The 15,710-nt window shown below is 38.2% G+C and overlaps 2 protein-coding genes across 2 annotated transcripts; both read right to left on the bottom strand.

Annotated features, from left to right (window-relative positions):
* Positions 1-79: 79 nt before the first annotated feature.
* On the bottom strand, positions 80-7,027 carry kifbp (kinesin family binding protein). Its single transcript, XM_023281755.3, has 13 exons — positions 6,555-7,027; positions 6,167-6,265; positions 5,642-5,721; positions 5,463-5,521; positions 5,188-5,312; positions 4,771-4,864; positions 4,365-4,477; positions 3,891-4,040; positions 3,464-3,538; positions 2,416-2,578; positions 2,099-2,273; positions 1,821-2,006; positions 80-968 (listed from the first exon to the last, which is right to left on the bottom strand). The coding sequence occupies exons 1-13, from the start codon at positions 7,002-7,004 to the stop codon at positions 830-832; spliced, it is 1,908 nt and encodes a 635-aa protein (XP_023137523.2). The 5' UTR covers positions 7,005-7,027; the 3' UTR covers positions 80-829.
* Positions 7,028-10,215: 3,188 nt separating this feature from the next.
* On the bottom strand, positions 10,216-14,860 carry mpc1 (mitochondrial pyruvate carrier 1). Its single transcript, XM_023281756.3, has 5 exons — positions 14,669-14,860; positions 12,886-12,889; positions 12,483-12,579; positions 11,600-11,732; positions 10,216-11,209 (listed from the first exon to the last, which is right to left on the bottom strand). Exons 1-5 carry the CDS (start codon positions 14,737-14,739, stop codon positions 11,176-11,178), a joined length of 339 nt encoding a protein of 112 aa, XP_023137524.1. The 5' UTR covers positions 14,740-14,860; the 3' UTR covers positions 10,216-11,175.
* Positions 14,861-15,710: the final 850 nt, after the last annotated feature.

Genomic DNA, 15,710 nt, shown 5'->3' with positions numbered 1-15,710 from the left:
CCATCAGTTGTACAAACTGAGTCACTGCTGCTATCTTTACCTCAGGCTGTCGTATTGTCATCACCATTGACACACTAACTCTGGTTACAATATGTCTTAACTTTTATTAACCATCAAAGACATAAAGTAGTTGAAGGAAAATACTTTTAGTGTGCTTTAAAGAAAATAAAGCCACGTTAAATGAAAACCAATATGATTAACAATAGAAAACAGACATAAATCAGACTACGGTCACAGAAGACCCTTGAACAGTGAAATACGATTAAAAATTAAGCAAAACACATAAGTAAAATGTTCACAAAATATAATAAAAATCTGGTGCACATATCCACCGTAAGGACACTGACTGAAAGCAGCTGTTAGTGATAAACCTGCAAAGACTGCGGCTTTTCAGAGAGGGGTTTTACAATAGACTAGTTAAGAAGAATGTTTGAGCTGAAAACACAGCTTTATATTCTAACAATAAACTACTGTAAGAGAATGACATTTTTATTTTGAAGATATATATTGATGCTAGACAGAGTGCATTTTCTAAGCAATTTTCTGTTAATTCAAGATAGACCACAAAATTCACTACACAGAGGATAGCAAGCATGTACAGCCAGGAACGTATTCACAGTTTTGTGAAAGCAGCATGCCCACAAAAAAGGAGGTCATCACTAGTATAAACACAATAAGAATCGAAGCCAGTCATTCTGTCATTTAGGTTCTTGAATTGTTGGGAGTGTCCATTTAACTACAGTGCGGTAAATTCAGATTGACTGGTATATTAGGATGATTTTAGCACAATTAGTCGACCAGTGAGTCAGTCAGTGAACAGTGATGTCCTTCAGTTGTTTGCGGCCATCCTCGCTTTGAGGCGGTTGATTTTGAGAGGAAGGAGGCCGACCATCTCCTTGCTCAACTCCAGCTCCGTCTCCGCGGCAGCTGCTGCCTCAGGATGGGCCTCACAATACTGCACCACGTACCTACACAACAGGTGGAAGATGGAAAGACAAAACATTATAGCAGCTTTCAGGATGTACAGTTCAGTCACAGTCTAACTTTTGTCCATGTGACCTATTACCTATTACCGTACTTTCCGGACTATAAGCCGCTACTTTTTTCACATGCTTTGAACTCTGCGGCTTATGCAATGATGTGGCTAATGTATAGATTTTTACGGGCGAGCTTCATGCCACCAATACGTTTAGCCTCGTCACAACAGACCAATAAAATTACCGAACAGGTCACAGTGGACAAATGAAACTGTTCAAATTGAATCAAACGCATTCACACTAAATTCTTCAGTCATTTTGCACTTCATGCACACACCCTTATCATGGAAAACACACAAAGAAATGCATATGATGCAGGTTTTAAGTTAAAGGCAATCGATCTGCTTGTCGAAGAAAAAAATAGAGCTGCTGCACCTAAGCTTGGCATCAATGAATCGATGGTGAGACAGTGGAGTCGGCAGCATTTACTGAGTCAATGCGTTTTACTGCCGTGTTACAGGCACTGTTCAGAAAAAAAGCATTTATTTAATTAAAAGTTAAAAAAATCTTTCTATGTAAATATCTACTGGTACAACGTGGACACCTGCGGCTTACAGACAAGTGCAGCCTATATATGTACAATATTTTTTTCCTTTTTAAATTTAGAGGGTGGGGCTTATATTCAGGTGCGCTCAATAGTCTGGAAATTACGGCACTTCTCTCTCATTCTGGTTATATGTTCATACATTAAAGTCAACATATCAACGTCATCCTGTGACAGAGAGCTCCTGGTCAGAGCAATGTTTTGAATATTGTTGGACGTAGTGCTATGTATCTTCATACTTGTAGTTTTCCAGAGATCTGTTGAGGTTTTCCAGCTGAACTGGAGGTACAGAGCTGATCAGTCGGCTGTGTAGTCGGGCCACTCTGAAGCGGGCAACCAGAGCAGGTCGGAGCACCTCCTCCTCCAGGACGTCTGGAAACTTCCCTTCTGGAGAACACAGAGAGTCCAGAAACATTTGGAAGTACCTGGAGAGGAGAGGATAGCAAATCACTTTAAAACTGAGCAAAATCGATACATAGAGACATACGAAGGTACTTAAATGTAAATGTACACGTACTTGGCTGAGGCAGAGCAGAGACTGTTGAATTTCTTAATGGTGTGGTTGTCTAGAGACTGTGTGTCAGCCTGTCTGTTGGCCAGCGTCAGTTTTAAGTCCATCATTTCACTGTAGGTCTCAGCCAGCTCAAACATCAACTGTCTGCGGATCAATAGGTAGTACTGGGAATTCAGGTCTATAGAGAAATCAAGCGTGAGAGAAAGTACATTTCAATAAATTTTCAGGTCATTTTCTTCATTTTTTTCTACTGAAAAGGAAAAAAATGAAAGTCTCAAGGGAAGACACAATCATAAATTTGAAACTCGAGAATTCAGTACCGTTGCAGATTGGTTCCAGCATGTCAACTCTTCGTTTGTGCATTTTGCAGCGTCGTTCCAGATCCTCTTCGAAGAACGCCAGGGCACGGAACAGAGAGCTGTGATCCTGTAAAATCTCTATGTGGTCTGTCACATATCCATCCATCTGAAAGTACTCCTTGGCCTTAGTGAGAATGACAGAAAGAAGAAACAGTTACAAGCAGAGATAAACTACAGACAGATGCAAAACAGTAAAAGGTGTTTTTCTACTTTAAATGAGACAGCTGACTTTGTTCAGCAGCTTAAACAATGTATTGTGTGTTCAGGGCTTGGGAAAAAGTTACAGAGGGGATAATCTGCCATGAACTGAATAACATCTTTGTTATGTTCATAATTTGTGCAACTGTGTAAGAAAGGACATGATCCAACTTAGTGGTACTTTTTAAAGTTGTATTTGCGTGGAGTAACCTGATAGGCGTCTGGCCCTGCTGCCTTTGTCACTGTGAAATGTTTCATGTCAATCTTCAACGATTAACCTGTTTTTTTATCGCGCTGTCAAAATAAAATGATTTACCAGTGTGGCCCAGTCAGTACAACAACAGAAAGAACATCATAGTCATGGCATTACGATGCACATTTTTTTCCTGTGGTGAATATTTGAGACAACAATCTGGTTAGGGACCTTTGCAAACTGTGAAGTCGCTTGCTTCTGCTATAAATACCTTGATACATCAAATAAAGTCTTATTATATTTTCACAGCTCAATACCACAAAAAGTACCTTTGAGGGCTTTGCAGCCCAAATACTTCACTGGGAGCTGAACCCAAATTGTACATTTGTAAAAGCTAAAAAAAAAAAGGTTTACATTTATATGCTAAAAATTTCTTACTGAATTCAGGCTAATGTTCATCTGTGTTATTATCTACTGATGAAGCAACGTCCATAACTCACAAGCGATTTATAAACTGTATGTCGACATTGTGTGTCTGTTTTTCTTTTTTATACATACAGAACACTTTTATGAGTCTATCCAAGCCAGTTTCAGCGTGTGTTTGCGTGTTGTTCATACCTGTGTGACATAATTCTGTCCTATGAGAAATACAGATCTGGCCTCAGTGAAGTCCAAAGGGAATAAACACAGCACCTGAAAAACAGAAAACAAGCTGTGTTTAGGTTCATCTATCACAAGAGGCAGAGCATTCATCTACAGAATGGCGCCCTCTAGTGACAGGGTAATCTGAATCCTTTATTTATAGCACCAAGCAATTAAGTAATTATGTTTGTCAAACATGGACCGATAATATTACAACACACATATGAATACATATGCACTAAAAACAGCTACTATTATCACACCTTGTCAGTTAAGGAAAGCATTTATGCAGCAACTGATACCAACATTAAAAAACAGCAGTACAACATGATCCTTAACAATAATAGTTCTAACCACAACATTGTTATTAGCAGCAAAACTAGCATCAGACACACAGCCAGACCTTCTCTTCTAGGCTAGCAATGGAGTCAAAAGTGTCTTCAGAGCCAAAAAGCAGAGCACTCTTCCTGCCCTTCTCTTCCTCTTCCTCCTCACGTCTTCTTGCTCTCTTCAGCTCATCTTGCCGATCAGTATCCAGCTCCCCAATGTTGTCCTGAAAACACACAAACACACAAACATATTTTACAATACACCATTAAAAGCATGTTGATCCAAGATTCGCAAAAGCATGTGGACACATGAACAAGCAGATACTCTACATGACCATATGTGCACAGATTGTCTAGATTTTGCAAAAGAAAAACAGTTGGATGTAATAATCCTTACAAAAGGTATTACTGAAGAATTACCTTTGATGCAAACTTAATTTTCATTGGGTTTTCTACTCATAAAATGCTTGTGGTTGGTGTCACCACTTCGGAAAAACCTAAAGATTTTATTACGAGCCTCAACTACATACTTGTGCACATACACGTACCTCTAGTAGCTTCTTGGAGTCCTGCAGGAGGTTGAGACAGTATTTGATCCAACATCTCGCAATCTCAGCTCTCTTCTGTCTGAGATGTTCCCTGCGCTCACTCTCTGTCTCACCTGGGTCAAATAGAAGGAGAAAGAGATGTTAAAATACGCCAGGAGAGACTGAAAAAATGCTAAATATGTCTGGATGAGGTGAGAGGGGCAAAAGGAGACAGTAAGGAGACAAAGTCAAAAAGAAAAGGGGAGGAAAGCGCACAGTTTCCTTTGACAGCTTTGCTACGAATCTGTGCTCTATCTCGTATTTGACTCACTGCATTTAAGGAAGGGTGCAGAATACAAAGGAAATAAGCCTGTCAGTATAATTGTGTTGCTATGCATTTTAATTGAATGCTTAGATTGATACTTACTCTCCTGAGCAGCAGCCTCAGAGGGAACTTCCCCTGCCAAACCAGATATGACAGTAGCTGCTGAGAGGCAATGTCTGCCTTCCATGTATCGGCCCTAGAAAAATAATTTTAAAAAAAAATCACACAAGAATACACACTGAAAACAAACTATTGTGAGTGTGACAGTGATAGCGAACACCTATAACAGATCTTATTAATTATGTTTGATTTTTACAACCTACATTCGTGCATGTAATCAAAATGATTTGACCCTATGTTAAATCTCAGTAAAAGTGAATCACAAAGAAACATTTAAGGTCTTCTGGAAATCTTGTTAAAAGCAAGGTAAAGCAGATTTATTTTCTTTAAACAGATAAAAAAAAATTCAGATAATAAAGTGCTTTTAGATTTGCGGTCATAAATTAATCTATGTCCTACCTTAGTGATATAATATTGTGACAGAGTAGCAGCGTTTAGAGCCCACTCCATTGGACTGAACTGATTCAACTGGAGCTGCCTCTGCAGGGTACTGTGGCAGTAGGTGGCAGCACGCTCAGTTTCCCCTAAGAGACAAAAGGCTGTAATTAATATACTGTCATCAAATATAGCAACATATTAACACTCAGCTTCATTATAGTCACAGATTACGATACAATTCAAAAGAAGATTTCAAAAACTGATCATAAACTGAAGGATCAACACCTCATACTTACCAAGGTTTTTATAAACTTGAGCAAGGTAGTACATGGTATGAGTGTAGGCCAACTCAAACCTGACAGATACGAACATAAAGATGAAATGAGATAAGTAAGGAGAAAGGGATAAAGTAAATGCAAAGCAAAACAGAAAAAAATATTAATACAAATACATGTATTTGGAGTTTACAAGTTACCTTTTGGTCCTCTCCTGGTGTGTCAGCAGGTTCTCTTCACTTGTGAAGTACTCTGTCATATCAGTGGGAGGACTACCATCCTGAAAAAAACACAAACATAAAACACAAGAACAACGGCTGCTAATAAAGAAGATCTGGCCATTTAATCTTAACTGCTGCAGGGGGCAAGTCTGTGAAGCCAGTATTAGTTTTTTTGAAAACTTTGAGGATTTCTCAGTCAATGTGTATTTTGAATGATGCCGTCAACACACTTACAGCACATAAAACATATTCACAGCCAGAACTTGCAAAAAATGCTCTTTTTGTCACCTTGTATTTACCTTTTCAACTGAATGTGAAAAATACAATGCACGACTTTAATTGGTAAAAATACGACAATGCAGTGCTCTGCCTTGGCACCTGAAAGATGTAAATCCCTGGTACTTGACACAGAAACTAATGATGAACAGATACCGCAGAATGATGGTTTTCCTCTGCTACAGTCTCAGTCAGTCAATAAACAGTGAGTCAAAAACCCAACCTTACCTCCTTCATGTAACGTTGGTAGATGGATTCTGCGGTTTCAAGGAAGCCTTGAGCCATCTCTGTTTCATCACGGCCTGCCCAGAGGATGCCCAGCTGGTTCTGATAACACAAAGAGGCAACACATGAGCATCAAGTGATCAGCATCATCTGATCTACTACAGCAGCATGGTCTGTGAAAGAAAGAGCTGTAGCTCTACACGTACTCTGTTTACAAGGAATAACGGTCAATCTGATGGAGATGCTTTTGTTTTATGTAAACATCTATGGAACGAATCACAATTTATTCACAGCAGCTCTTCAATCAGATGATTTTTAAATTCTTGCTGTGATTTCCTGCTTGTAAACAACAACTCACGCATATTTATGTCAAAGTTACTGTCAACGTTACCCTGACATGAATAAACAGCGACACATTCTCCGACGACACTCGGCATCTCTCCAGCAGCTTCATGCAGTTCATCAGATGCTCCTGTCCGGCTGACAGCTCCTCCGTGTCGACGTGGTTGACACCCAGGTAATACTCCACAGCCCCGAGTTTAGCGGCCCGCATCCCGGCTGGCGAGTCCCCGCTGATGCCCTGACCGTCCTCCCTCTGCCCGTCCACCGGCTGCTCTGTCGGCCGCTGCTCGCCGCTCTCTCCGCCGCTCTCCTCCTCGCCTTCGTCGGCTTCAAAACTCTTGAGCGAGCAGTATATCTCTCTGAGAAGTTCCCTGGCCTTGTATTTGGAGCGGAACGGGTCATTTTCTGGGTCATTCCGTGATTCTACTTCTGTCAGGTTTTGGGCGTTGTTGAATTTGTCGCATATAGCTCTCCACTCATCACTGTTGACGGACGCCATGTTGGTCTTCTTCTTCTTCTTCTGTGGTGTTTAGCTGCAGCTGAGTCCTGTTGTTGCTTCACTGCCATCTGCTGGCATTTAGTGTCTCTGTCAATGTCAGTTTATTTTTTTTAGAATTAGAATTAGAATAGCTTTATTGTCATCATACATGGCATGACGAAAATATAAATAGCTTCCACTGGACGGTGCACAACAACAAGCAATAAGTAATAAAATATCAACATTAAATAATACAATCAAATGTACATATATAACAAAACAATATTAAAAATGACAACATCTGCAAAGGAGGCCAGATATATACAATATGGGAGGTAAATGAAATGGAATAAGAACCAGTAGACTATGATAAATATGTTATGAAATTGCACGAAAGCAGCAAAAAGTGACATTGTGCATTCAGGTAGACAGACATCTAGTTTCCTCAAACAACAAAACCTGTGTCAAATTTGGAGGTATTTGAGTAGTAGGAAATATCTGAATTCCATGAGTTTTGGAGAATCATTTTATGTTACTCCAGAACATCTTTTTCTCACAGTCAATGCATAGTTACTGATTAAAAACATACTGAAGCTAAAATTAGCTCCGCACCAACACTAAAACACTAGAATGTTGCTTGTTCAAGTATTTTTTATATAAAAGCATCAGTAGTAATATACTAATGCATCTTAACAAATCAGAATTTTAAATTTTAAAAAAAATTTCAAAAAAGGCAAGCTTTTATCTATTCTACATTCATTATACACAAAGTGAACATTTTTGGACCTTTTTTTGTTTTAATTAATAGCTCATGAAAATAAAAAAATCCAGGATCTGAAAATATTACATTCTCTAGGATCAATCTAATTAAAGGATTTACAATACAGAAATGTCCAACTTCTGAAAAAATATCTTCATTTATACACTCAATACTTGGCTGAGGTTCCTTTATTGGGAATGTGACAGTTCAGTCCACTGATGGTGAGGCTCTCCCAGGTTCATGAATTGACTTTTCTTGACAATCATACAAGGCTGCAGTCAAATCTGTTGCTCTTTTCATATCATCGTTTTTACCCCCAGTGAACTTTCCGTTAACATGCTTTGATACAACACTCTACCAAAAGCCAGCTTTTTCAGCAACAACCTTCTGCAGCCTCTCAACTGTTGGTGCAGTGTTGATGATTGTCTCCTAAACAGTGTCCAAGTCAGTCTTCCGCATGATACTGGCATTTGGGACCTCAACTAGACCAAGAGATACACAATATTTGTACTGTAAAAATAGCAATTTACTTAAACTCGAAATGTAATATTCTCACATTTAGAGATGTTTTTTTTTAAATGTTTTGAGCTGCAGGTCACAATTTTAACCTTCTTTAATGATGGAAAACATTATACTTTTTCATGATACTAGAGATGCACTAGTATTATAATAATGTAATCCTGATTTTCTCCCTTCAACTTTTCAAAAGCAATAACAAACTACACTGCCCACCCCCCCAAAAAAGTTGCACACTCTAATATTTCATTGGACCACCTTTAGCTCTGAGAATGACACGTTCGCAGTGGCATCGTTTCGATATGGTTCTGCAATGTCATAGCATTTATTTCTGTCCAGAGTTGGATTAGTTTTCTACCAAGATCTTATATTGATGATGGGAGAGTCAGACGCTGTGCGAAGTCTTCTCCAGCACATCCCAAAGATTCTCATTGGAGCTGAGGTCTGGATTCTGTTGAGACCAATCCATGTGTGAAAATGACGTCTCATGCTCCTTGATCCACTCATTCACAACGTGAATTCCATTGATGGACAGACTTAGTCATTCAGTATATTCAGGTAGTCAGCTGACCTCATTCTTTGGGAACATAATGTTGCTGAACCTGACCAACCCCAGATCATAACCCTAACCCTCACAGGCTGGTAGGCACTAGACATGATGAGTGCATCACTTCATCCGCCTCTCTTCTTACTGTGATGCGCCCGTTGATTGGAACAGGGTAAATCTGGACTCATCAGACCACATGACCTTTCATTGCTTCAGAGTCCAATCTTTATGCTCCATAGCAAATTGAAGCCTTTTTTTTTCTCATTTAGCCTCACTGATCAGTGGTTTTCTTAGAGCTACACAGCTGTTTAGTCCCAATCCTTTGAGTTCCCTTTGCATTATGTGTGTGGAAATACTTTTACTTTCACTATTAAACATCGCTGTGAGTTCTACTGTTGATTACCCATGATCATCTAAGAGTTTGTTCTGACCACATTCGTTCCTCAAAGCTGATGGTTCACCACTATCCTTCAGGCTTTAATAATGTTTTGGATGGCTCTAAACCTGATTTTAGTAGTCTCAGCGATCTCCTTAGTTGTTTTCTTTCCTTGGTGCAGGCCAGTAATTTGACCCTTCTGAAACAGATAAACATCCTTTCCATGACCACCACAGAAGGCTCTTACCTATTTTCTTAGTTAAATCCAAGTGGTGACTTCATTTTTGGACAGGCAGTGTATTTTTCTAACTTTCATGTACAACTCTACACACTGTGAATGTCCTACAATATGGGTAAGATTATCCATCATATCTGTACATGTAAAAGGTGCACATAGTCTATTAACATTTCTGTTCTACTTTTTGTTTTCTTGTCTTACTGTTAATCTTCATTTTCTCCTGGAGTCTGCTTTATGAGAATTCCTTGTGAGGAATCAGTAAAGTTCACCCTATCTTATTTAAAATCCTGAAAGACTCACTCACTATAATAACCGCTATGCATGCATATTTGTACTAAACTGTGCATAATCCTAGTGAAGCAAAATGTGAATTATTTAACAAAAGGATCTAAAGGCAACACTGAGTGGTGACTCCTTATGCAGTAAATGACAGTGAAAAAAAACACATTAAATGCACTTATCTCTCAGCAACCATTTTCATACAAGGCCTAATTAATTGTGTAAAATAACAATTAATTTGCAGGCAAGTTAATTTGTGCCTTCAAATTTCATTGAAAATGTGTGTACAGTGTTCATTTTACAATCCCATTAGGTTGAGAATTTAATGTTGTGTAAATACAGAGCAGTGTCCTTTGCGACATTGCTATAGTAAAATACCCGACAGTGTACCTGTCACCTGATCCCTCACAATGACCATGGAATTTGACTCTAAGACAAGCAAGGATCATGTGAAAATTGCAGGTGCGTAGCTGAGTTTCATGATTTAAAAAAAAATAAAAAATCTTGGCAAAGAAATCAAGTGTATTAAAGCCAGTTCATTTTAACAAACCCAGAGAATCCAAATGTTAATGAGGTGAAATAAGTTGGATTATACAATGACAATAAATTAATGTGAATGATATTTTACAACAGCACACAGTACATGTTTGGTCAGCACTGACAGAAGCAGTTTGTCTTCCTTAGTCATTCAAAATAACCTCAACAGTCCCAGCGTGAAATATAATTATAGTGATTCAGACCACAGGCAGTTTCACCACATGACAAGATGTCAAAATGTACTTTGTGTAATTCAACATTTGATTGAATTTAATTTATGATACTGTTTAAAACTCTGCCAAACTGGATCCTAAAACACACTCAAACACACATTTTACAGTATATCTTGCTCCAGGGTACAGCAGACTGACAGGTTAACCCTGTGCGTTCTCTTTGTTTAAGGTTAATGACTGAAAGTCTGCATGTTTACTGATATTCGGCTACAGTGTGGACATATTTGCACAACCTGACCTCAACCACAGTTCTCTACAAAATTACTTAAATTCCTAAGCGAGTTACATTGTAAGAAATACATTGATGCCAATGACCTGAAATGAGATGATTAACAAATAATGATTGCTTTAGCCAAGTCTGAAAGTGTGCAAAAGCCACTGGATGCTGTGTGCAAGACATCTGTCAGTCTGCTTAGCTGAGTGTATCATTGTGTGTCATGATCAATATTGCAAAAATCTAAAAATAAGAAGTTGACCTTAATTCTAGGAGGAAAGCATCATCTTTTTTTCTGTCTGTGTAGTAAAGTGACTAAAACTTCATCAGGGTGATCAATCATGACAACATCATGTTAAATAACTGCTGTACGTGCTGCTTTTTCACTAATTACATACAATGTTTAGATGCATGAGTTCTGATGTCCTGGTTTAGGTGTCCGTTGAAGCAGCACGGTGCCACTCTGCAGTCTGCATCTGCTTCACTCTGCCACTAAGATTCCCCCTTCTTCTCCATGCTGAAAAAACTGAGAAACAGTCAGGGTGCATTAGAGGTCTTTTCTATTCCATGATTCAATAGATCTTACTATCATAAGGCTCATATTAAGGGTTGAAGGAAAGAGTTTTACTTTGCTAATATTGCTTTTCATCTTAGCTTCAAAAGTCATAGTGGCAAAACTTAAAACTAGGTTAAAAAAAACATCAGAAAGACAGTATTTTTAGTTTAAACTGTCATCACAAACCTGTTTTGAAAACGCAAACAACATAACTCAAAAGTTCTCTTAAGTTTGATGGTCCATAACTGTGGACTGGCTTAGAAAACAACATAGCACTCATGCCTTGCCCCCACAGCATTTCATGACACATGATCTGTGTGCAATGACAACAAATAAAATGAAAAGTAAACCATTTCTCACTTGTGTTTGATGAGACGACTGGCCTGAACAAGTTGTGCTGACTCGTTGGTCAAGTGGCAAGCAAACAATAGCCAGTTGCGTGGCTGCACTTTGTAGGCGAACCTCATGAAGACCAGCGAGTAACAGCACAGAGCTAATAGGAGGGAAACAACATATGAGCCTAGGTTTATTACAGCATTGTCATTTTAAAAACCACCTTATGCTTAACACTCCATACTATAAATCTAAAATTTAATATAATCACGTCACCTAGACTCCCCCTGCCCAAAGTCAGAAGTTCTTTTTTTTTTTTTTCCTTGCCTTTTTAGCCTTTATTATAGTGCACAGTGTAGAGAGAGACAGGAAACGTGAGGAGAAGAGTGGGGGAAAAACATGCAACAAATGGCCGTGGGTTGGACTCAAACACATGGCTGCTGCGTCGGGGACTATAGGCCCTGTTTATGGGTCACCCACTCAACCAGTTTAGCTACAGGGGTGTCCCCAAAATCTTAAGTTTTTAATAGTACAAAATTTTATATTAAGCATCTAAATCTGAAATATTACAGATCAACTATTCTTAAGGTAAGTCCTGAATCCAATACAGACAGTATTCCTCTTCTCTACAACTGCACACAACCAAGACTACAAAACAGAACCTATGGTCAGTTCAAACTCTTCTGCCAGGTCAAAGTAAAGGCCTCTCATTGAGAACATGACATGAAAAAGTGACATTTATAAGGAACATTCAAAATGAGTAACAAGAATTACAGCTATGCTTTTTTCCTGTGTCTAAGCAACTTTACAAACTACAGCTGGGACTCCAATAATGTTGACGAGAAAAGCATTCAAGTATTGTATGTACATTGCATATGGACATTTGTGTACATGTGTCTGTATGTCTTACCGAAGGTCATCCTCCCACTGATGATTTCAGGGCTCTTCTTCATATCTGTGATGGCAGCTATGGGAAGACCCCAATTTGCTACAGGACCCCAGAAATGCTGCAAAAGTGACAAATCATAGTTTCGACATTTATCATTAGCTGTTTATGCAGTAGAAAGGAAACATATACTTACTGGTAAAATGTGTACTGTGATTCACGTAATAAAAAACAATGGTGTCAAAATACACAAGATACAAATATGACAGTGACGATTAGAAAATGATACACTCAAATTTATAGCAATGACTATATGTGCAGTGCAAATTGTCAAATACAGTAAGGTTCAGATAAAACTACAGGGAATCACAAATGAGAAGAGAGACCAATAGCAACAGGTATACTGACAAAAAGGATGAGGACTCACCGTGCTGTTGAATGTTTGAGGGGATTATTTCGGTGCCACATAGAAGAGAAAAAATACAGAAATGAAGTTAAGTTTTATTTAAATTAGAGTATAATGAATGACATAGCATTATAGTCTCTGGACAGTGAGCTGGCAGCCACAACATTAGTAACACAAACTGGTGTGTGTACAGTCACAAAACATGGCACCAAAAAGAGCTTTGAGCCAAAGGTAAACAGAGATTGAGCCTAAGGCAAAGAATCCACAATATACTGTTTCAGCATCAACATGGCAGGAAGTGCAATGTGAAATAACGCAAATATATCATGCGACAACTTATTGTAACTGCTTGATGCAAAACGAAAACTTGTATGGTTCAGATTTTCCATGATTACTCTATGTGTCTGACAGAACACAATTTAATCCAATTTAGGGGGTTTTAGATACATAGATTTTCTCACAATTTCATTTGAAAGACATTGAATTATACAGTCACCACATGTGCACTGCAAAGTATGCAAGGAACAGGAAAGAAACAGAGAAAACAAAGATTTGGTATCAGAAAGAAACACAGTGTTAGATGTATGCAAATATTTTGGCAGCAGAAAGGATGATGTTGACCAAAAAACAGGTTCTCTATGAGGAGTGTCTTGCCATTGTTGTCATTACACAAGGCAATACAAAATACTTGTTTGATCAATTAAATTAGGACCACAAAGCTTTGGATTCAAATGATGAGCAAAAAGTAAGATCTGGATGCCAACAAAAGCAATAAACTATTTTTGCAACATTTGCCAGTGTCAAAAATGTTTCAAAAGGCTAAAAATGTATTGATTTTTTTTTTATTTACTGTGCAGATTCATTCCTTTTCAAAATCCTCTTTCCAAATAAACCTGTTGAGCACATCTAGTGAAAACTCCTTTATTTTTAAAATCATATTAAATCATCATAATATATATTGCAGCAAAAGTTCTAATGACATAACGTTTTCTTTCTCTAACACTTTGTAGACAGACTATACAGGACATCATTTTGTGTGCATTACCAACATCTACAGCGCATTTGTTTGCCTTTTCATTGTTCAATCAAGACATTACCGTCAAAGCTCCTCAGAAAACAACACAGCGATAACAATGTTGTGCAATTGTGACAAATACAAACAAAGATGACCTCGTCCACTACTATGTCATAATTTCGCCTTTACTCTAAATTTTAGACGTGGTTAATCTGTGGCCAGTGTAAACATCCCCAGGGCATCGTGTACACATTAACCAATGTCTTGACAAAAAGTAAAAAAGGTAGTTTTGTCTGCTTAACATTGGCTCTGAAGTAAGATTCAACACTGGTGGCAAAGTAGCCGTCAGCCTATTAAACAGGTTATGACCCACTTTCTACATTTGCCATGGTGTCAGGTATGTTTCTAGAACGACAAAAAACATATAATAAAGTAAAGGAAGTATTTTATCTATTAGTATGTATAATATGTAAGTCCTCTCTGAAATTACAGCCTATCTAATGACCTGAACAGACAAAGTAGCTCAATGCTATTATAGTAAACACACTTGTCCTTGAAAAGCAGCAACGTACAAGTACGGGGAAAAAAAGCCAAAGGAACAAAGACGGGGGCAACAGTTGTTTGACATGGTCGAAAATGTCATTAAGACGTTGGTTGGACAGAACAGGATAGTAAATGCAGGCTGTTGCTGCAGAACATGATGTAATGCTACTTAACTAGCTGTCGATTGCCAACTCGCTCCGTTAGCATCCATGCTAATAGAGACGCGGAGCTGTTTCTAACGCATACCTCGTCAAATAATCCCTGAATTCTTTGCTCTTCAGGTAGTCAAAGCCTTTCCGTGCAATAGCGCCTGCCATGGTTTAATCTTAGGCCAGTGTCCGTTCCAGTCAAGAAGAGCTCTGTCTCTGTTGATTGAAGGGCGACTGAAAGATCAGCTCAGAGGACAACTGGTCAAATTTCCGACCACAACATTGGCGCTTTACGACACTGTCGTAAAGACGCGACGCGACGCCCGATGCCTGGTTTGTGGAAAGTAAATAGATTATATACCAAAGAAAAAGGTAAGATTAGCTGGGTCAGTCCAGAATCACAGGGCATTTCACTGCCCACGCATCAAAATTCAAATAGTCCAAGTTCAAAATACTCAAAAATGCAGTTGTTGTGTAAATTTATTTGTCCTGAGACCAAAACCTAAAAAAACTAGGAGAAAAGAATGTTTAAAAATATTTTTTAAAATACCAAATAAATCTGGAATACCCCCCAAAATGCCATTTTCTCTTCTCTCACCTCACTGATGACCAAATTGAATTTTGAATTAAAATGAAATTTAAATCTCCCTTTTTTGGAATTATTTTTTCATTGATGCCTCTTGTTATTTTGGGAAAAAATATTAATCAACATAATATTTTAAATAATAATTATCATGCATAGAACGTGTGTCCCACAACATGTATGCAACCCTGTTAGCATAAACATTTTAGCTTGTAGAAGAAGAAGAAAACTGTGAATCACATGATACGCTGGAATTGACATCATCAGTTTTTCAAAAGCATGGGCAGAGCAAAGCTATGTCCTCTCTTATATTTTTCATATTTTTATAACATTGTCAGCCTTGATTTAATGTCTCAATCTACCTCATGCAACCCTATTATGCATATTATGAGGATAAGACAAATTCTTTTAACTTTTTTCTTTACATAAGTAAATTAGTCATCTTGGTCAGCAGTAACAGTTATCTAAACAGCTAGATTCTGCAGCTGAGAAAAACATTAGTATGGATTTGCAACCCTGCTATTGTGACGAGAGTAGGGTTAGCAAATAACAAATA

The sequence above is a fragment of the Amphiprion ocellaris genome, chromosome 1 (assembly GCF_022539595.1).
Source record: "Amphiprion ocellaris isolate individual 3 ecotype Okinawa chromosome 1, ASM2253959v1, whole genome shotgun sequence".
Taxonomy (NCBI): Eukaryota; Metazoa; Chordata; class Actinopteri; family Pomacentridae; genus Amphiprion; species Amphiprion ocellaris.
The sequence above is the reverse complement of the archived record's forward strand: the minus strand, read 5'-3'. Positions and strand labels throughout refer to the sequence as shown.

What these genes read in the sequence shown, in the direction of transcription:
- kifbp (XM_023281755.3), bottom strand. Translation starts at nt 7,004, where the DNA reads ATGGCGTCCGTCAACAGTGATGAGTGGAGAGCTATATGCGACAAATTC. An exon ending in CACCAGGAGAGGACCAAAAG is followed by an intron (nt 5,522 to 5,641) that starts GTAACTTGTAAA and finishes CGTATCTGTCAG; the next exon opens with GTTTGAGTTGGCCTACACTC. An exon ending in TTGCTAGCCTAGAAGAGAAG is followed by an intron (nt 3,539 to 3,890) that starts GTCTGGCTGTGT and finishes TCTGTTTTTCAG; the next exon opens with GTGCTGTGTTTATTCCCTTT.
- mpc1 (XM_023281756.3), bottom strand. Translation starts at nt 14,739, where the DNA reads ATGGCAGGCGCTATTGCACGGAAAGGCTTTGACTACCTGAAGAGCAAA. An exon ending in CAGTGGGAGGATGACCTTCG is followed by an intron (nt 11,733 to 12,482) that starts GTAAGACATACA and finishes CCCTCCTATTAG; the next exon opens with CTCTGTGCTGTTACTCGCTG. An exon ending in AGTCGTCTCATCAAACACAA is followed by an intron (nt 11,210 to 11,599) that starts GTGAGAAATGGT and finishes ACTGTTTCTCAG; the next exon opens with TTTTTTCAGCATGGAGAAGA.